This window comes from Suncus etruscus, chromosome 4 (genome assembly GCF_024139225.1).
Source record: "Suncus etruscus isolate mSunEtr1 chromosome 4, mSunEtr1.pri.cur, whole genome shotgun sequence".
In the NCBI taxonomy this organism is placed as follows: Eukaryota; Metazoa; Chordata; class Mammalia; order Eulipotyphla; family Soricidae; genus Suncus; species Suncus etruscus.
The window spans coordinates 98946572-98968089 of record NC_064851.1 but is presented as its reverse complement, the minus strand read 5'-3'; the positions used below and the strand labels follow the sequence as shown (position 1 = coordinate 98968089).

At 33.0% G+C, this 21518-nt stretch overlaps 1 protein-coding gene and 1 non-coding gene across 5 annotated transcripts in view; one reads left to right on the top strand and one right to left on the bottom strand.

Moving 5' to 3' along the window:
• PTPRK (protein tyrosine phosphatase receptor type K) overlaps positions 1-21518 on the top strand; it is a 559851-nt gene that overhangs the window by 461513 nt on the left and 76820 nt on the right. For all 4 annotated transcript variants that reach the window (XM_049771094.1, XM_049771093.1, XM_049771092.1 and 1 more), the window contains exons 12-13: positions 1474-1747; positions 5230-5266. In XM_049771094.1, coding sequence (XP_049627051.1) covers positions 1474-1747; positions 5230-5266 — 311 coding nt within the window. The remainder of the gene's footprint in view (positions 1-1473; positions 1748-5229; positions 5267-21518) is intronic.
• LOC126008392 (U6 spliceosomal RNA) lies at positions 16298-16404 on the bottom strand. Its single transcript, XR_007495726.1, has one exon. It is a non-coding gene; the product is annotated as a U6 spliceosomal RNA (small nuclear RNA).

Sequence of the window (21518 nt, the reverse complement as noted above, 5' to 3'; positions counted from 1 at the left end):
TGTATCTTGTCAGTAACATTCTTAGGAGCTTAGAGAGATAACTTTTGGAGAGCTAAAGAGATTGTATAGACCTCACATGTCAAATAACAAACTTTTGCCATACTAGCTTGCCCAGATCTTGATCTCTGACATTAATGTGAAGCCTACTGTATGCCTAAGGCTAATGTTTTAGTAATATATAATGGAAAATGAGAACTTAAATAAAAGAAAATTTAATGAGAACTTGAAGTATTGATAAAGCCAATACCTGAGTTTATACCTTTTGAAACTTGCATTTTAAAATAATCTTCAAGTGCTATAAATGTATATTTTTGTCCCTCCATTTTTTCTTTTTAGAAAGAAAAAAAAACTTTTATTAAGCAAAGTACTTTATTTCTACCAGAAATCCATTAAATAATGATTTGATGTTCAAAATGAACATTTTCTTCTAGAAACCTAAAATTCAAGCCTACAACTTTATTCTATGGCTACTTCTTAATACGTTACCTCCAAAAAAAAGGTTTACCTAAGAAAACATTAACATTATTTTATTTGAGTTTTAAGAATTTATTAGCAATAATCTTATTAATGACTAGGTAGATCTTTTTAAATTGTTTTTCCTTTTGTAAAGTAATAGCTTTATAGACAAGTTTTAGTTCTTAAAAGGGTATTAGAAAGTAATTTAAGGCTGTAATAGGCCAAATGCCATCTGCTACTACAATTTGTAGCATTTTATTATAAACAACTCTAGAAGTTCAGTGGTGAAGACAGATTTCTGTCCATCTGTATTGTAGTACAGCATGTCACTTTTACTTTGGGTCTGCATAGCTCTGAGACAAGGCTGATGCCATGACAAAGTCAAGAGAAGTCTTGGAGTACATTTTGTCTTTAATACTGTGGCAACCTCAAACTAGTGCTAAGAACCCTACCTGATGGCCTATAGTCTACTGGGCCTTCCAGCTGGGCCTTCCATAATATTTCAAAGGAAAATGTTAACTTGAAGTGTAGAGAGTAATGAGAAAACCTGGAAGAACTGGAGAGAGTTCTGCTTTACTGGAGTGTGTTTTACATGGAAGAGGCTCAGACTCGATCCCTGGCACTGCATGTTCCTTTGAGCACTTAGAGGCATAACCCTAAGTACTAAACTGGAGTGGTTCCCAAACACTAAAAGTTATGTTATGGTCCAATAAACAAATGAACAAAAACACTTCCTTCTTGATGTCTCTGTGTCTTTATTCGGATGGTTCATTTCTCAACATTTAATGATGCATAGAAAAATGATGATTTTTCTCGGTTTCTCAGTAATTATCAAAGGATTAGGGGAAATAGAATTTATGAGTGATCTCTGATTTATTGGTATCTAGGTAAAAGGTAGAATGTAGTCAGTTAAGTCTGATTTTAATATGGTGGTCTGCTGTACATTCTTATTATTACCTTCTTTTTTGAGAAGTATTGGTGTATACTCTATCGGATTTTTATTCTATTTTCCCAAAGTGCCTATCAGATTGTAGTGGAGGAACTGCACCCACATCGGACCAAGCGAGAAGCCGGAGCCATGGAATGTTATCAGGTTCCTGTCACCTACCAAAATGCCATGAGTGGGGCTGCTCCCTACTACTTTGCTGCAGAACTGCCTCCTGGGAACCTTCCTGAACCTGCTCCATTCACTGTGGGTGACAACAGGACCTATCAGGGCTTTTGGAACCCTCCGTTGGCTCCACGCAAAGGCTACAACATTTATTTCCAGGCAATGAGCAGTGTAGAGAAGGTAAGTCTCCTCCAAAAATTGGACTTTTCCCTCAGCAGAGGTTGCCATCATATGTTTAAATATTTGATTGCATATTTTCAGGGTTAAAAAGGGCGGGTTTTTTTTGTTTTGTTTTGTTTTGTTTTGTTTTCTGTGCCCAACATCAATGCAGTTTGGGGCCTATCTACATAGGCTCCATGCCAGTTACATGGCCCAGGATTCCTGTTTCCTAGCAACTGCCTCTACTTGAACTTTCCTTAGGAAAGCCCACAAGAGCAATTGTGAGAAAAATGTTTGGAAAAGGCGGGTATGCTTGCTCTCAAAACTCTACTCCCCTGCCCCCAGTAAATACAGGGCATTGTTCTGTCTTGTTCCACAGTGGCACACTTCAGAAGATTAAATTTACAGCAGGATAAACAGAATGCATGCTTCACAGCAGGCTAATAAACCCTTATAAACTTTTTTTGAGGGGTACAAGCCAAATAGTAAATAACAAGTAACAATCCTCTGATTAGAAAGTAATAGGGCGCCTGTGGTATTGCTGACAGAACCTCAGCAGAAGGCTGCCTAGGGAGGACTGGCTGCTGTGCCATTAAAGAAGGCTGTTTTCCATTTCCCTGGTTCCCCTCCTTTTTCCATTTTAGACACAGTTGTTTTTCAACACTGCTGCTGATCCCAAATAAATATTGAAGAGAAAAACACAACAGGAAGATTGAAACGACCAGTGGTTCCATATGTGGCGGAAACAACCTGGCCTTTCATACCTCATGCTGTTGTTGCCTTTGAAAGATTTTCTCTTGTGAAACTTCTTTAATTTGTTTTTTGTTTGTTTGTTTTCTTCAAAGAAAAGAAAAACACTGTGGATAGAAAACAATCAAAATTTAAAATTCAGTAGAAGAGTGACATTTATATATACTTATGGATACATAGAAATTGTTGGGCATGCGTAGTTGAGTTCCTGATGTGGGGACCTGGGAAGTACTGGGAAATGTGTGATCTGTAATTGCTGTTGTCATATCCTGTCTTCAAAGAATTTAATTAAACATCATCGTCTATTTACACTTCTTAAGGAACCACAAAAACTCAGAATATTGTTTGACTGCGTTTGAATTATAGTTTTATTTTCTTTGTACCTATGTAAAAGATACCACTGTGTCTTCTAAGATGTACTCTACTATCAAAGGCTATTTATGGATAATCATGTCCTCACTGCCTGATTCTATATAGTAATAATGTGCAGTCTATATAAATGGGAGATTTGGGGTTTTTTGGTTTTTTGGGGTCACACCTGGCGATGCTCAGGGGTTACTTTTGGCTCTGCACTCAAATTGCTCCTTGCAGGCTCTTGGAACATGTGGGATGCCCACAATCCAAAAGGGGTCTGTTCTGTGTTGGTTGCATGCAAGGCAAACGCCCTACTACTGTACTATCACTCCAGCCCCTAAAGGGAGATTTTAAAAAGTGTTGCAGCTACCCAATTCTCAGCAACACATCTATCCATAGTATTGGTATATGTAGTACGTTCACAAAACAGATAAAGCGATAGAAATAATTATTCTATTCTCACTATAAAGTAACAAGTAATAAGTCTGTTTCATCTTTCGTGGTGAGAGATACCAAATTAGCTTCTGTTACTTAGTTTGTGGGTGAGAGGAGTGTTCATTTCTGATGCCTATAAAGGATTCTTATGGTATTCTTTAAAAACATTGATTTGAATTTTTTCTAGTTGTTAATATGGCTTTGTATGATTTAATCAAAGTTCAGAGTTACACTCTCTACTTCATAATTATCTTGGCCAAAAGTTTTAGATTGACATGAATTCTACCTGCAGAGACTGGTAATCCTAGTGGAATCAACTGTGATTGCTTTTAGGGAAACAAAATCCCTTTGGGGCTTTGTGAAATAACGTCTGGCAATTCAGTACAGTATCTCAAACCACAATTAGTAATTTAAGTGCGAGCTTTTCATTTTAATTGTCAGTCCTACCTCAGTATTTTATTTTGTATGTTTTTTTTTAAATAACAAATGTTTAAGAGAGTACTATACATTCTGGTTTATTATCAGAGAGAACATTCAATATAGAGTAATAAATGCATCCTAAGGACAAATAGTCTCTTTTGTTCTCTGATTTTACTTCTGTTCCTGTCTCTTTGCTATACAGAGACATGAGAAAATTAGCCAAGTCCTGACAGAATAAGATGACGATTTGGAAATGTAGTCTATCTTACATACCATCCTACAAAATTATACCACACACACACATACAGTGAGAAAACACATAATTTACATTGTTACACGCATACAAATACATGCAGTGAAAAAAGCAGATAAGTTATTCTTTTTTTTTGGTTTTTGGTTTTTGGATCACACCCGGCAGTGCTCAGGGGTTATTCCTGGCTCTACACTCAGAAATCATTACTAGCAGGCTCGGGGGGACCATATGGGATGCTGGGATTCGAACCACAGTCCTTCTGCAAGGCAAAAGCCCTACCTCCATGCTTTCTCTCTGGCCCCCAGATTAAATTATTCTTATAATTTCCTATTTCTTTTAATTATTTTGGAGCCACACCCAGCATGCTCAGGGGTTACTCCTAGCTCCGCACTCAGAAATCGCTCTTGGCTCGAGGGAACATATGGGATACCAGGGATCAAACCCATGTCCATCCTGAGTCAGATGCTTGCAAGGCAAACGCTCTACTATTGTGCTCCCACTCTGGCTCCTCATTTTCTAGTTCTGCTTCTATTTTCTCTATGCCTTAAAGTCTACCAAAAAATATTCCCACTATAAAATATTTATCCATTTTTTGGTTTTATCCTAATCAGCAAAATTAAAATAAAGGTGAACATATAACTCATATAGGAACTGTGATACAATTTTTGATTACATTGTTTTTTCACTATAAGTTAGTTCCTTTGGCATGTTACAATCCATGTTGAGATTTTAATGGGAGATATCAGAGCACACAGGGTGTTTATCTTACCTGTAACAATCTAGATCCAATTCTTGGCACCCACTATAGTTCCCCAAACACTGATAAGAGCAATATCTTCAAGCGGAGCCAGCCAGGAGTAAGTATACAAACTACTGTTTGTGGCCCCAAAATAGAAATAAACAAATAAGAAGTTTTTGATGTTCAGCTTTGGTGTATACCTCTGATGTAAAGATGAAATCTTGATCTAATCTGTATTAACTTGCAAATAAATACTTATCATTCATAAATATATTAAACACAGATAAAATAATATAGTACTTGTCCAAGACAATATAGTTTTTATCATTATATAGTATAAACAAATTACCTAAATTTTGGAAAATATTGCGATTGTATGTATGTTATTATTTTAGATTAAATTTATTCTGAGACTACATGTTTTAAAATTAAAAATTTTGTTAATACTTCCATTATGTTCTTTACAAACCTAATTGATAGCACAGTATTTTTCATTAGATTCTAGGAGACAGGAAACATGACCTGACTGTTTTATTTTTCTTACTCCACCAGGAAACTAAAACCCAGTGTGTACGAATTGCTACGAAAGGTAAGAGCTTTGCTTTTCATACTTTTAAATTTTTCACTTACCCCTCTTTTAAAATGAAAAGAGCTTCCTCCCCCCTTAGATGTAATTAAATGTGACATTTCCCTGACTGGGTATTTGTCATAGGTCCCAGTTCAATTGTCAGCCAATTTCTGAGATTCACTTGAGTGTCTTTAACACATAATGGGTACTTTCCATCCTTGATACTTGACTAGAAGGATCTTGTTTTGAGAATAGAAAGGATTTAGAAAATCTTACATGGGTTTATTTCTGCCATATAGTATCTGAGAGGTCTTGTGCTTCTGATCAACCATCCTATTTGGAAAAGCTCAGAAATATCGACTTGAAATAGCAAGTTGCCTGTTTCCTTTTTTTTTTTTTTATAACTAAAAACCAACTACAAACATGTTTGTAATCATGGTGCTGAAATATAAAGATAGTAAAATAAAATAAATTCTCTTTCTGTAGATGGTAAGCAGACATCAAAAGAACCAACTTTCTGGGCCAGAGCAGTAGTGCAGAAATAGGACTTTTTCCTTGTGTGTGGCTGACCCAGGATGGACCTGGGTTGGATTCCCTGGCATCCCATAAGGTCCCCCAAGCCAGGAGCGATTTCTGAGTGCATCGCCAGTACTTACCCCTGAGTGTCACTGAGTGTGGTCCAAAAAACAAACAACAAAAAAGAACCAACTTTGTCCAACCAACTTTTTGGGGGGTGTGGATAATTATCTATATCTTTTATCAGTTTGAGCTGCTCCTCTCTTTTTTAAAACTATTTTTTTTTTCAAATTGTTGCCAAGAATTTGGAACTGTGATGGCTAATGGACATGATAATCCCTGCTGACATAGCATATCATGAATTTGCTAGCTCTTTTCTATAAAATAAATAATATTATAAATTTGCTGGCTGTTTTCTACAAAACAATATTTTAAGCATCAAAAGTATAGAGCTCAGTGTGGAAGAAAGTCTACCACATTCACTATGTCTATCATTCTGTATTTAAGATATAGCTATTTATTTATTATTTACTTATTACTATTTATTATTTATTTATTTTTATTTATTATTTAGTGTGTTCTAACCCCCCATCCCCCAGAAAAACTGTCTGCATGCAGACATAGGATTAGAGTTCCCAACGGTTTGCTGCCAGAATTTGTATTAATCCCACATTCATGAGCAATAGTTGATTCATTTGGTTTAAAAATGAATGGCCATATTCATATTCTGTTTATGCTAGCATCTTTCTTTCATCATTTTTCTCTGTCTAATCATTAGTTTGCTCAATTAAGCATTTGTGGTTTACTCTTGATTTGTAAAGGCAATAGAGACTTGCCCTTGCATAGAAAAAACACTTCCAGTTTTCAATTCAAATACTTAAATTTCTCATGATATTAAAAAAACAGCAATCTGTATGAAAAACATAAAAACATTTATTTTTAAAACTTGTTTTATAAAATTGTTTTAAATTTACTAGGTATTTATTTTAAATTAAACTTTAGTTTAAATACTTAAGGAATTTCTAGAATTAAATCAGTATCTGAAACATAAATGCTTTCATATTAGTCTCTAAGAAATTCTTAGAAAATGCTATTACTTTATTCTATCTGAGTAAAGATATAACATATATTTATATTTTATAAGTATATGTAATATGCATAAATATATATTATTTTATTATATCTGATAAAAGGTAGGATAAATTATTTTAAACTCTTATTGTCACTATTTATTTGCCTTTACATGAACTGATGAGTATCATTTTGTTTCTCAAAACAGAATGATATTCTTAACATGATATTCTCAATTTTAACCATATGGAATAAATAATTTGTAGGAAATTCAGATATAGTATGAAAAAAAATTCCTTTGTAATAGCTTTCTTTTTATCTAATACTCTTATTTTGCTATATTTTTAATCTCAGAATGGCAATGTGGTTAGAATAAGAGAAAAGACACTGGCCCTGAATGATCTTGGCTCAAATCCTGATTTTCCTTATTACTTTTCTGTAGCATTTGGTAAATTTCATAATCCCTCAAACTCTAAATTAAATAATTGAGGACCTGCTGCTTACTATTAATATGAGCATTGAAGTGGTTTCTGTTCTGAAGTGCTTGAGCAGTGCCTCACTTTATGTACCACTGTATGTATGTAATTAAACCACTACTTTATCATCATCATAACAGTCACATCATTTTGCACCTTCAAAACAACATAATTCATGTTTTATAATTATGAAATAAATCTGTACTAAACTAAACCTAAATTTGACAGAGATTACTTGCATTAAAATAAGTGTTTTATATGTTTTTATCCAGATCGAATGTATTTTCTTCTCTGAGCTGTTAGCACTTTTTATATGAAAGGTAAAAATAACACTACTTAAGAAAAAAATGAATTATTGCCTGAATGCATTTTCAAATGCCATAACATAAGAAACTTAGATATAAAATATGAAATATGAAAATAAAAAGGTTTCTGTCAGTGCATTAGAACAAAGAATACAAAATAGCTTACCCATATTGACTAAAAAGTGGCATGGTATCTTCTTGACAAAATAGGTTCAAGATTGAAAGTTTTTATCTTCATTAGTTTATACTTAACACATGTGGTGATTAAAATTATACTGACTGAGGACACTGAAAATCTTTGTGAGTGATGTGAAAAAATTAGAATACAAGAAACAAATAGCATATCTAGCAGACTATACCAATTTTAAACATTTTTGATTTATTAGAATTGTACATTTTAAATGCTTCTTCCTTTCTTCTTGGAACTCATTTCTGATAGTAGGAACACATTAACAGAATGCAGGTTTGGTTTGGCTATTTTGAAAACCATGAAGTAACCAGCATAATAATGTCTAAAATATTGATGTAAACACGTATTATAAGACAAGAGAAGATATAACCTGGAAGTTATGTCCCTTGCTATTGAGATCATGGTAATACTACTCTCAGACTTATTTTAAGTAAAAGTTATTGAGAAGACAAATGTAGGAATAGTCTACTGGAAAGTTTTATGTAATTTTTACTGAAAGTCATATACATCATTCCACTTATAAGAGAGCATATCTAATGCCCAAGTTGTTGCAAACATATATAAGAATTAAACCACTTTATGGGGCTAGAGCGGTAGGGTTTTGCCTTGCATGTGGATGACCTGGACAGACCTGGGTTCTATCCCCTGCTTCCCATATGGTCCCCAAGCCAGGAGTGATTTCTGAGCACATAGCCAGGAGCAACTCCTGAGTGTCACTGAGTGTGGCCCAAAATCCAAAAACAAAACCAAGCAAACAAGAAAAAAAGAATTAAAGCACTTTATTATTTTTTAATAAATTCAACAGCCAGTAGAATTGGGAGGAAGTTACTCCCTATGATATAAGGCCAGACGGAGTAAGCCCAGTATTCAGTCCCAACTGTGCTGCATCCAGCAGTGTTGGCATGACCAGGCATTACTAGAAATCAACTAGGGATCTTTCATATCTACATGCTTGGTATATGCTCTAGTGGTAATTGGGACCATATCCTTGGTTTTCAGCTATAATTTTGAAGTACAATAAAGAGGCTCATGTAGAGTAAGGTGGGAGCTTTGTGAATCTGTATGCTCATTGTATTTAAGAGCAACCATTTATGAAATTCAAATATATTTGGTATTTGTGTATTTGTTTGGTATTTGTTGTGTATAGTCTTACATACAATTCCAAACAATATTCATTTCACTTTGATATTTATATTTGCAGTTAAGCAATGTGCCATAGTTTTATTAATTTTAAGAATTTATTCAAGAGACAAAATTGATTAACATAATGAGGTAAACTAACATAACATAACATAGTGACCTAACATAACATATAATATAATTGATGTAATAATAATACATGTAAGTCAAAGAAAGTTTCTGATTAAAAACATATTTTTACATAATGGCTTATATATCTTTCACAGTAGTATTTTAGGTACATATTAACATTGAGTCAGGGGAATACCCATCACCATCTATGTCCTCCCCCCATTCCAGTTCCCTTTCTGCAACCCATAATGTGCCATAGTTTTTACTTTAAAATTTTGTTTTCTTCGTAAGGAATTTATTTGTGACATTTTGTAATTAAACACAGTGCTTTATATAAATGTCTTTTTATGAAAAATTAATCCAAAATTTTCTAAGTGATTCTCTAGAAATAATGCTTTATCCAAACAACTAAAAGGTGCATTGATTTCATTTTGATTTTGCCTTGTTCAATTCTGTTTGCATATGATATCATTGGCACTTTTTCCATATGTAAATAAGCATTTATAAAACAATGTACTCACATAAAATTTATAGTTACATGAAAAATAGTCCAAAAGGTTGTCATGCATGCCTTGCAAGCTCAAGGCCCCAAATTATATTCCTAGTATCATAAGACTTCCCAAGCACCCAGGTGATCCTACTGGCCTCCAGCTGTTCTACAGTAACCAGGGTATCACCGTTAGGCTCAAAGATCACTATATCACTGGGTTGAAGAACTGAACCTCCAAACTGCATTGGCCAAATATCATGTAAAGTGTTCTAGCACAGCACTACCACTCCAAAAAGAAACAAAAAATAAGTCAATATAAACCAAATAAACATTATTAAGAAAGTATTAAGAAATAAACACTAAGGAATTTGAAATTTGAAATATTATATATTCTTTAAATAATTTTGATATTGAGGCTATTTTGGTGTTCCAGTTTTTAATCTCACATCAAATTTGGGTGTTTGTAGGAAAAATGATTGCTTACATTTTAATTTTCAGTGGTTTCTGTGTTGTTCCAATCTGTTCTATTTTCTAGAAATCTGGCATTTCTAGTGATTAACTAGAATACATACAGAAAAATGTGGGATATATGTAAACTTTATTTGAAAATAATATTTATTGTGAAAATAATTATTTTAGAAATTAAGAACCGATAGCTATATTTTATATTCACAAGCTATTGTTTCCAAATTAACAATGGTTTATTTCAAACTTAATTTTATTTGTCTTTGACAAATTAGTATTAGTTTGTCAAACTATAGACATTCTTTAACCTTTTCCAGTTTCATTTAAATATCAGTGTTCAAATAATTCATTATGCCTTTTGTATACCTGACAATATTCTAGTCCCTGAGGATAGAGTTGTGCATAAATAAATCAAGTTTTACCTGAACAGAACTTAATTTCGACTAAAGAGAAACATATTGGACAGAAATAAATGTGTTTTGTCAGATGGTGCTAAATTATTTGGAGTTCGTAATACAGTAGGAATAAAGAATATTGCTGTGTTTCTAGGCCATTTCTATTTTATGTACAGTTGTCAGAAAGAGACTTTTTGATAGAGTGAAGGAATGAGTAACCCATATGGTATGGAAACATTCACCAAAGGAAACACATGCTAAGATCTTGAAATTATTTTCTTAGACACTGGATTCAGATCAGGTAATGAAGCAAATTATTTTGAAGTTGGTGGCTCTGAAATTTCAGCTTGAATCATTATTACCAGGTTTCCTTGTTAAATCAGATGTTTGAACTTCAAGTTCAAATTTTCTACTTCAGCACTTCAGACTTTTCTTCAGGGAGCTCACAATTTGCATTTCTCACAAGTTGACTGATAATGCTCCTTAACTGGCCACTCATTGAAGAACCACTCATTGAAGCAGTTCCTATTTACCTCTGTTAATGATTGGTTTAGGATTATATATAGTGTCCAGCTTGGCCAGGGAGATGTGAGGATAGATTTCTTTCAGATTCTGAATATATTAAAAGAGAAATGGTTAGGGCTAGAGGGATAGTATTGGAGTAGATGGCATTTGCCTTTCTTGTGGCGACTCTAGTTCAATCCACAACACTGCATGTGTTTTCTCTGATTACCTTGGTGACTGATCACTGAGCAGCAGAAGTTGTGTTTAAATAAATAAATAAATAAATAAATAAATAAATAAATAAATAAATAAATAAATAAATAAAAATGGAAAATAATCCTTACCCCTTCCTTCTTATCTTAGACATTTACTGTCACTCTACAGTGTTTCAGTTGGTGATGACCAAATTGCTTAGAAGGGGGATAAAGTCAAGTGAATTTAAAACAAACCACCTCTTGACTTCTAATAACTGAACTTTAATCTATCTATTACTGGGTAGTAATACTAGAATATCCTAACTTCACGTATTTATGTAAAAAACATTGTTCTGAAACTCACCGGTGATGGATATTCTCTCATTTGCGTTAGGCAATAGCTTAATCAATCTCATATTTCTGTCTTCATTCTAGAATTAATAGTAAGTTATAGATAAAAGCTTTTAATTATACTCAATCACCACTGGTACTGCTACTTTGCTATTTTATACATTATCACAGTAAACCTAATAAAATAAACCTAGTAAAACTCATGTCAGTTTCAAAGTTGGGAATCTGGTTTCTTGTATTGTTTTATACTCCATTTTTAATTTGGGTTACTATAATTTACAATACTGATAATGATAGCTTTAAGCATATTCCATGTAGGCAAGATTTAGATTTTCTTCATTATTAGGATAGCATTTGCTCTGTGATAGTTACCTGTCTTTGGGTGAAGCTATAACCAGTTAAAACAAATTATTTGCTGTTTCTTAGAATACATAAATGTTCTTGTTAGTATTTAAATTTCTTTTCCCTACAAAGGATCAAGTGTGTATTGTTCTTCCTACCTATTGGTTTTATTCACAGGTTTTTGTGTTATTATTGTTGTTGTTGTTGTTGTTGTTGTTATAATTAATCTAATTGGGGTCTCATTTTTCTCAAACTCAGAATGAACAAAATTACTAGATAGTAGTAGTGCAATAATATATCACAACTTCAAGAAAATGAAAGTATATTTAAGTTGAAATCAAGTCAGGAACAAGTACAGTTTTAATAAAGCTTATCAGTGATTGATTGCTCAGAACTAACCGCTATTAGGATGAATATTTCTTGGAACTTTGTGATTTAAATATTATTAAGATCATAAGTGCTTTATAATTATAGTAATTCTTGGTGTAGGCTTCTGTAGCAAGATGAATAATTTCCCATCCAAATAAGTCTTCATTCTAATCCCCAGAGCCCTAGCAACAAAGTGCAGGTGTATTTAAATTTAAGTTGTTTGCAGACATTTTCCTGGGTTATCCAGTCAGACTCAGCATCATCAAAAATGTTCTTTTAAGTAGGAGAGTGGCAGATGCAGCAAAGAGATCTAATAACTGAAGCAGTGATTGGAGTGAGTTACTTTGCAGAAAAAGTTATGATATGAGCCAAAAACTCAGGGATCTCAGGAAGAGTCTCCCTTGAGATTCTCAGTACAACACAGACCTACCAACACCTTAATTTTGATCCTTTAAAATTTATGTAGGTTTCTGACATGTATAATTCACTCCACAAATATATAGCAATTTTTTACATATAACACAACTTTAGCACTTGAGTATGTTCCCTACTCTAAGAGGTTCCTAAAAACAGGGAAAGGCCTTTGGAATTGGCAATAAAGAACTCTGAAAAACATGATAGTAAAGACCTCTGTTGCCTTTAAAAGATTTTGAGTGCAAATGTAAATGTTAGAATCTACCACCAAGCTCTCACATAAAAACAAGGAAATTTATCATTGGAATATAGAGGGAAGGGGATGTGGCAAAAAAAAAAAAAAATTAGTTGAATTGTATCCTGCTGTTTGTGAAAGCAAAATTAAACAATGAATTTAGATATATAATAGAGAAGTAGGGGTTTTCCAAGCAGTTAGTGAAGGTTCAACTTTTAAAACCAAGCACATTCACAGTCATATGCTTGCATGCAAATAGTTGGTTATTTTTTTACCCTCTTTTTGTATGTTTATACAGATTCATTGTTTTAATCCTTTGGTTTTGAGAAGATAAATGATTAATTAAGGAAAACTTTATTTTATGCTTAGAAATTAAAAATAGCTCTCTTGAGAAATAAAAAAATCTGAAGATTACATTAGTTTTATTACAGTATTATAGAAACATGAGCTCTGCTTCTCTTTTTTATATTTATCTTATAAAATAGATTAAAATCGAGTCTAAATTATTGCACTCTAGTAGACAAACTATGCTTTATTCCTGTTCAGTTTAGTGTTAGATTATGCATCGTTCTCAGTTTTTAATGAAATTTGGCTTACTTTAAAGATTATCTTTCTGATTTAATAAATGGCATTAGAGTAGAAAGTTAATTGAATATTTCTTGAATGGAAGTGACCACTAATCAGAAGAAAAGATAGTAAATGGTACTTCTGAATATATCTTGTCTGAAAATTATTTCAATTTTATTTCTGTGATAAGTTTCTCAAGTAAATTATGTAGCTATTAATCTTGTCAAGTTTAATTAATGTAAGATTTCATGTTTTGTGAAAATATTTTTAAAAGCACATTTGTAAGCACATACATAATTTTTATTTTCTCAAAGACAAATTGAACATTTTAACCCCAAACATCTAAATGTTGTATCTGTCACCTTCAAATCTGACATGTTTTTAGTGCTTCACATTTTGAGGCTGTTTTCACATTTTACAGTTCTGTAAGAAATGATAGTTTATTATCACAGTGATCATCTCTGACTAGGGAAATGCAGAAATTTCTATTTGTACATAGGATGGTTAGCCAAAAAATGATCCTTGCCACATTTGTTATGTCCTGAGTAATAGTAGAGAGATATTCACAGACTAAGTGATGGCACTTAAATAAATATACAGATTGTCTTTTTAAGATAACCCAACTCTTCCCGATAAACATCTTCGTCTGCAGGTGTGCTTTCCTATTGTAAATTCCAAAAGATGGTGTTCTGATTGCTGGCTGCTGTTATTTACAACACCTGGCTCTGCATCCATGCCTCCTAAAATGTCAGCCTTGACCTCTGAGGAAATCACTCAATTCTTACTTACCTTCTGATTCTCAAACTCATTTCCAAAAGGACTATCATTTGGGAGTAGGGTAGCACTGTACTAGTAAAACTTTAATAGTCATCATCTCTACTTCTTTATAAAAGTATCTCTATTGGGCAGTTACTAATTTTTGAAAGGTCCATCCAATATGGGAGACATAAATTAAATACCACACTTTTTTATAGACTTTTAGAACTTGAATCATTTGTTCTTCCTCATATTTCTATGTCTTCCTACATATTGGGAAAAGAAAAAAAAGTGGATGAGACTGAGGGGCCAAGTGATCTCAAGAGAATTGAGTAAAGAAATACACAAGCCAAAGTCAATGATAATAGAATCAAGAGGCCCAAACTGTATAACAAGCTTAACACAAAATGGACCTGTTACACTATTAGTCTAGGTGCTAAGCATCGAGGTATGGATGGATGCAGAGAACTATTGTCGAGGGAGTCTTCACTGGTGGTGGGAATGTACCTAATTTATTGTCACTATATGCCTGAAATACAACTGTGAAAGATTTGTAATTCACAGTGGTCTCAAACATTTTTAAATAAAAAATAAATAAAAAACTTTATTACCACATAAATTTTGTAGTCTCAAGATTTGCTTCTACTGGGAATTGTCTTTATGAATGAAATTATCTGGTGCTTTTACCTTTTGATTTAGCATGCCAGATCACAATTTTATCCAAGTTGCAGCACTGTACAAAAAATTTTTTTCTTATAACTGAGCAGTATTTGTTTAGTGTTTCATTAGAAATGTGTTTATTATATGTTTGCTTTCTACCAAGCACTAAATCAGATATGAGCTTCCAACATACAATATGACATGGAAAGAATTGAATCTATGTACAGTTAGTCTGCAAAGCAATTGTGGGGTAATCAGCTTAGACTTTAGCTTATCTATTTTTTAAATTGCTATTTTCTTAAAATATGACCTGATGTTTTGTTTTCCTTTATTTCTTAAACTTAAAATATTCTGAACTTATAGGAGTGATCCCAGTGTGCAAAGCTAAGAGTAAGCTCTGATCACTGCCAGATGTGACTCCTCCCCCCCCCATTGCCCTGCCCAAAATGTCTTGGAGATATATTCATATTAGAAAATATAGTTATTGCATTGCAGTTATGCAATGTTTAAATTACTCATTTATTGATGACTAAATTTTTCAAATACAATGGAATAAATATCTTTGTCTAAAATTTTTGTTTTCTTTTTATAGAAAGAATTTTTAAAAGCAATAGTTTTTAATTATGTTACAGAGTTTTAAGAATTTATTTATTTCAGTATTGACAACTTTTTAAAACATTACTTCATTTAAACACTGTTTATAAAGTGGCTCATCATACAGGTTTTTTTTTTTGGCAGTCAATGTACCAGTCCTACCACCAATATAACATTCCTTCCACTGTTGTCCCCAATTTCTCATGCTATCCTAGATCTGCCCCTTGACAGGTATGACTAATTTACTTAATATTAAAAAATAACATTTTGTTAACTTTTTAAAATTTTATTAAAGACCCATGATTTACAAAGTTATTTATAGTTGGATTCTAGACATACTATTTTTCAGCACTAAACCCACTATCAGTTTCTTCTCTCTCTAGGGTCCCCAGGTTCCACCCTCAGTTGTACCCCCCAGCCTACCAACGTAACAGGCATCATTTTAAGTTTTATTGTTAAATTTTGGATCTTGTGGTTTCAGTGTTCTTGATTCTGTGATTTTTGTGTATTTAGCTTTACCTAGGACTGATAGTGCTAGGTCATATGAAAGAATTTTTTGAGGAATACCCATATTGTTATCCAAAATAACTGGACTAGTCAACATTCCCATTCTATTCATCTCTTCTTCCCATTTTTAGATGGTGTAAAATGTTTGCTTGTGAAACTCTACCAATACTTCAAACATTTTAAATATTAACAGAAGTTACCAGATAATATCAGATAAACTCTGATAACAGATGTTATCACATAAATATTGGGTGAATGGTTTCTCCCATTTTGTGGGCAGTTTTTATATCCTAATCATTGTTTTGTTTTTTTTTTTTGAGGTTCAGAAATTTCTTACTTTATTATAGTCCCATTGTCTTATAGTTACTTCTGATATACATATATACACATATCTATATTTTTTAATATGGAACGCTTCACAAATTTGCGTGTCATCCTTGCGCAGGGGCCATGCTAATCTTCTCTGTTTCGTTCCAATTTTAGTATATGTGCTGCCGAAGCGAGCACTATATACATATATTTTTAAATAATTGCATTCAGACATAGTACTGCAGGCAGAACACTTTCTTTACATGTGCCAATCCAGATTCTATCTCTGCCTGGTAACATTTTTGGTCCCCCAGTACTTCCAGGAGGAATTACTTAGTGAAGAGTCAGGAGTAATCTCTGAGCATTGCTAGATTTTTCTCAAAAACCAATAAATGAATAAATAAACTAATAAAATAGTTGTACTAATGGGATTTCTATTTCAAACATTTTAGAATGTTTATTTCTATATATATGCCTATATGGTGCTCAGATATGTTTAACATTTCATTATTAAATGACTTGTAATGGCACTATTGATTGTGATTTAATCCTGTTCAATAGAGAGAATTCTATTAACACAATTAACTGTTTAAGTTATGTAGTACATTCTTACTCAAGTATGATAAATGAAAGAAATTAAAAAAAAAACATTCAAGCTCTTATTGAAAATTGTGCTTTGGCAAAGCCTAGAAATGTTTCCATTTTTTTTAATAATAGTAACTCTGTCACATTCCCTGAGCTGTAATAGATCCTTATTCATCTTGTTTGATGACTTTTAATCAGTGACAGTGTCTGATTTTCAAATTCTCAGGCATTCTTACATCAAATGGGAGAACATCGTTAAATGTTGTGATACCTGTACTTTTTTGTACTTTGAAATAAAAATGTGTCAGAAAACAACAAACTGAAAGTGTGAACTGTCTGGAAATAAGTTGGAATTTACTAGGTAAGACAGTTGGCAAAGACAACTGAAGAGTGTTTTTAAATTCACTAAGAAAACCCCCCAACAAGCCATTTAAAATAGCTATTTGAAAAATCCACACTATACTTTCCCAAAGGACAAGAAGATGAATGTCATAATAATCATACAAAATACATAAAGAGCATTAGCATTTTAAGTTTCTCCTGAAAACAAAATTGCATCTTAGTTATAACTCGTTCATATAAGTTTCAAAAAGAAACTTAGAAAAATAAGTACATCCCCAACTAAGTTTAATTTAACTTCTTTTTACCAGATGTTTTGCTAGAAGTCTTCTGAATATCCAATATAATGATATCTATGAAACAGTGCTGTGAAACAACTAAGCATATATTCTGTTGGTTGGTAAAGAACATAAAGTTTTGGATAGCCTTCTTAAACACATGTATATTTTATTGTAGCAAAAAAGATTAGTTTTGCTCAGAAATTACTGTTTTAAATGGGGCTAGAGATATATTACAGCAGGCCAGGTGTTTATCTTGCATGCAGCCAACATGATAGGTTTGATCTCTATCACTACATATGTCTCCGTCCACAAACGAGGTGATATCCAATAACTCCCCCAAAATCATAAGAAATAAGGTTGATTTTCAGGATTTTATATTTATATACAGTCAACTAAAATATTTTATAATAAATAGAAGGATGTTTTATGTTGCTAAATTGTGAATTACTGTTTTTTTAATTTTAGAGAAATTCAACTTTAGAATTGAACAAAAGAAAGCTCAACTCATATATCTTTATGATCTCTGGATATTAATTTATCTATGTCATACTAAAGTTACTACAGGTATCCAAAACATTACAAACTTCTACTTTCCTTGTGAGGGAAGGGCTGGAGGGAGTTTTGCCATACTTGATAGTGCTGGAGTTGTGAAAGATTTTGATCTTCTGGCTCTCTGCCCAGGGATTGTTTCTTGTGGTATCATGAGCCTGTGTGATGTTGCAAATCAAAGCCAGGGCCTGACATATACAAGGCAGGTACTCTACTATTGAGCCAAATTCCTAGCCCTTATTTTTCTTTTTTAATGTGTCATTGAATAATATGTAATAAATCCAAACTATGTTAATTTCATTTCCTGGATTCATTAATGCAATATAAATAATCACATTGAAAATTCATTTTCTTACTATTTTTAAGATACATGCGGAAAGGCAAATGTTCCAGTAGGCTCTATAACTCTGAACCCTCAATTGGTAACCCTCAGTTGGGTAACCCTCAGAGGACTCATTGCCCTACCATTTGTAGCATGTTTGTATTGAATCCATTCACAGGAGTAATTGCTCATCATGCAGCGTATTGGAAAATGGCCTAAATTACCTTTTCTGCTAGAAGTGTAGAGACCTTAGGATAGAAGGTTTTAATTTCAAGTTTCCCCTGAGATGTAAATTAATTTAGTATTTATGTGGAATGGCTTTTAGTAATACTGCTTATTCCTTTCCGAATGCTTGTATCAGTGACAAAGACCTAAGTAAATAAAATATACAAGACTGCTTACTGTGAGGAAGCAGAAAACTGATTAGTTCCAGACAAAAGAGATGAAAACTAGGAGAAAGTGGGACTTTTAAACAAAGTACATATCCCAGCAAAACTTAAGGAATTAGTTTATGTAAATCAGGTCATTGACTTCAAGAAAAGAATAAATATAAAGGCTTAAAAATTGGAGCTGTCAATTATGATTGACAGTACTTTTGAAGGATCATTTATAATTTTCTCTAATACCACAGTGTCCCCAAGTACTTGCAGGTGTGGTTTTAGAAGCCCTAGCTCCTTGTATTGAATCAGTAGCTCAGTTGGCCAGGAGTTACCAATGGGGTCCCTGGTTCCCTGAACATCACTTGATAGGCCTCCTTCAGCATAATAAAAGAAAATATTTAAACTAGGGCAGGAGATAATGGTGCACAAGCTAAAGCATTTGCCTTTAATATGACCAATCTTGGCCTAATTGAAGAATCACCAGCAATAACCCCTAAACAGAGGTCCAGGAGTAGACCCTGAGCACCACCAGATTTCTCCTCATCCCTTAAAATATGAAAGATAAAAATAGTAGAAGGAGTACAGTGATGTAGTATGATAGTATGATAGCATTCTTGTCGACATTTAGATACTTTTCTATACTGGAGAATTACACCCTAGTGCTCAGGTCTTGTTCATAATTCTGTGCTGGAATTGAATATGGAAACACTGCATGCAAGACAAATGTTGTATCTGCTGTACTGTCTCCAGAACCCTTTTATTATCCTTGTTTTCCAATTTTGGGATCAACTTTTTTGGTTAACAAAAATAGCACCTAACTTTTCTTGGTTCCTTTTTGTTCACCATTTCTTACCTTTAAGTTTATCTTTTATATGCAGTTTTGTTGCTAGCAAGATTCTAACACGTTGGTTATTTAAAATACTAAATATTTGTCATCAAAGCACTCTAGATTGATTGCCAACAAGAATAACATCTGGTTACCACAGAAAATAAAACTCTTGGTTTTGTTTGGCTTTTGTTCACCATGGCCTTTGGGCTTCTTCTGACTGATTGCCTTTTTAGGCAAGTTTATAGAATAGAGGCCTTCCTATCTCAGCAGTTCCCAAATCTAGCAACTGTTTTGTAAGACCTTCAGTCATATGAAACAGTTCATTTAATGTCATGTATTTATAATTTTAAAAATAATTGTTTCCATACTTCAATATACAGAGCTCTAGAACTTAAAAAGATGTATATATCTCATTACGTAAATTATTAGAACAGCCACACCAAAAAATCATAAGTAATACTCATTGCTACTATTCTTAGAATCAACAAAAATAATATTAACACAGTGCCTTTCCCTCTTTTAGTACTATGTCAAACTCTATTATCAGTGGGAGATTAAAATACCTCCTTGTCTGCTAGGTTCATACAGAGCTAGTTAGCTATTACTGAGCACTACTGTTATAGAACTGAACCCTGAATATCATTTACTTTTGACATCTATTTGGATGCTCTGAGGAAAATATTGCTGTGAAGGTATTTTGAGCCAAGAATCTCCAAATATTTTTTCCAATCTCCAAATAGAACACAGACATCATCACACTCGGGCTTAATATTTTATGGAGTCCATTGTCCTGTGGCAGATCATAAGTGAAAAATTTAAATTTCTTTATATTGTTTTACTCGCATGTTTCCCTCATTAGTTAGCAGCAGAAATTACTCACTGCAGAATTTGGTCTTGTGTCTTCAGGTAAAATCCTTTGGTTAGAAAATCGGCATTCTTTTGCTCTGGGTAGGTAGGATGAGGTTTGGCACCAAACCCAGCATCCCTCTGGATGGTGGTGCTCAGGGGACACATGCTGGGAATCAAACCATGTCAGCAGTTCTGATGACACTGAGTAATTTTCATTTATTTTTAATACTGTCAAAATCTTTGTCATTGCATCACTCTTCTTGCTAACATGGTTTTTACATATTCATATAACTATCATATGTAAAACATTACTTCAAATACATGTGTAGCAACAATTTTTTTTACTATGAACCACTTTAAACAGTTCAGTTATTACACAAGTTTTTAGTACTTTGCTTAGTTCCAACTTATGATTTAATCATCAAACTTGTTCTTTTGATTTCGCCTTTTACATCACATTAAAGGGGGGAAAATATAGTGTGATATAATTTCCATTCTCCAAAGAGAAATTGGGAGATTTAAGACTTCAGTATTTCTAAGTGTTAAAATCTTTGATGGCCTGTTTTTCCATCTATATATTTAAAGTTTCACAGTGCTTATCTTTGTTTTCTTTTCCTATTTTAGTCTTCACATCAATTCCCATGTATATAATACTCTAGTACCTAATAATTTTGTTTTATTTTATTTTAATTTATTTTGCAAAGCTACATCCAAGGCAGGTGCTATACCACCAAGCCATATACCCATTCTTAATATTTTTAGTGACCACATAAATGAATTAACTGTATTTTTTTAATTTACTTTTTTTAAAGAGCATTTATCACATAGGTGACTTGATCATAATACAGGTGTTTTCAGGTAATTGGGAATGACCTTGTTTAAAATAAGAAAGAAAAGTTAAGGAGGAAGAGGAGAAAAAGTACAGTAAAAAGCAAATTTGTGAAAAATACTCTTATCTCCATTGAAGTCATTTTTTGTCATTGTCAGAAGGTTTAATAAACTTCTGTTGCTAGTTGACCATTCTTTTACTCCATTTGTTTCTGAACATTATGCAGTTTCTTGTGTGTGTGTGTGTGTGTGTGTGTGTGTGTGTGTGTGTGTGTGTGTGTGTGAATTGGTGTGTTCCTAAGGGGGCTGACAGTATTAAATGAAAATGATGAAAATGGAGTTGTCACTGC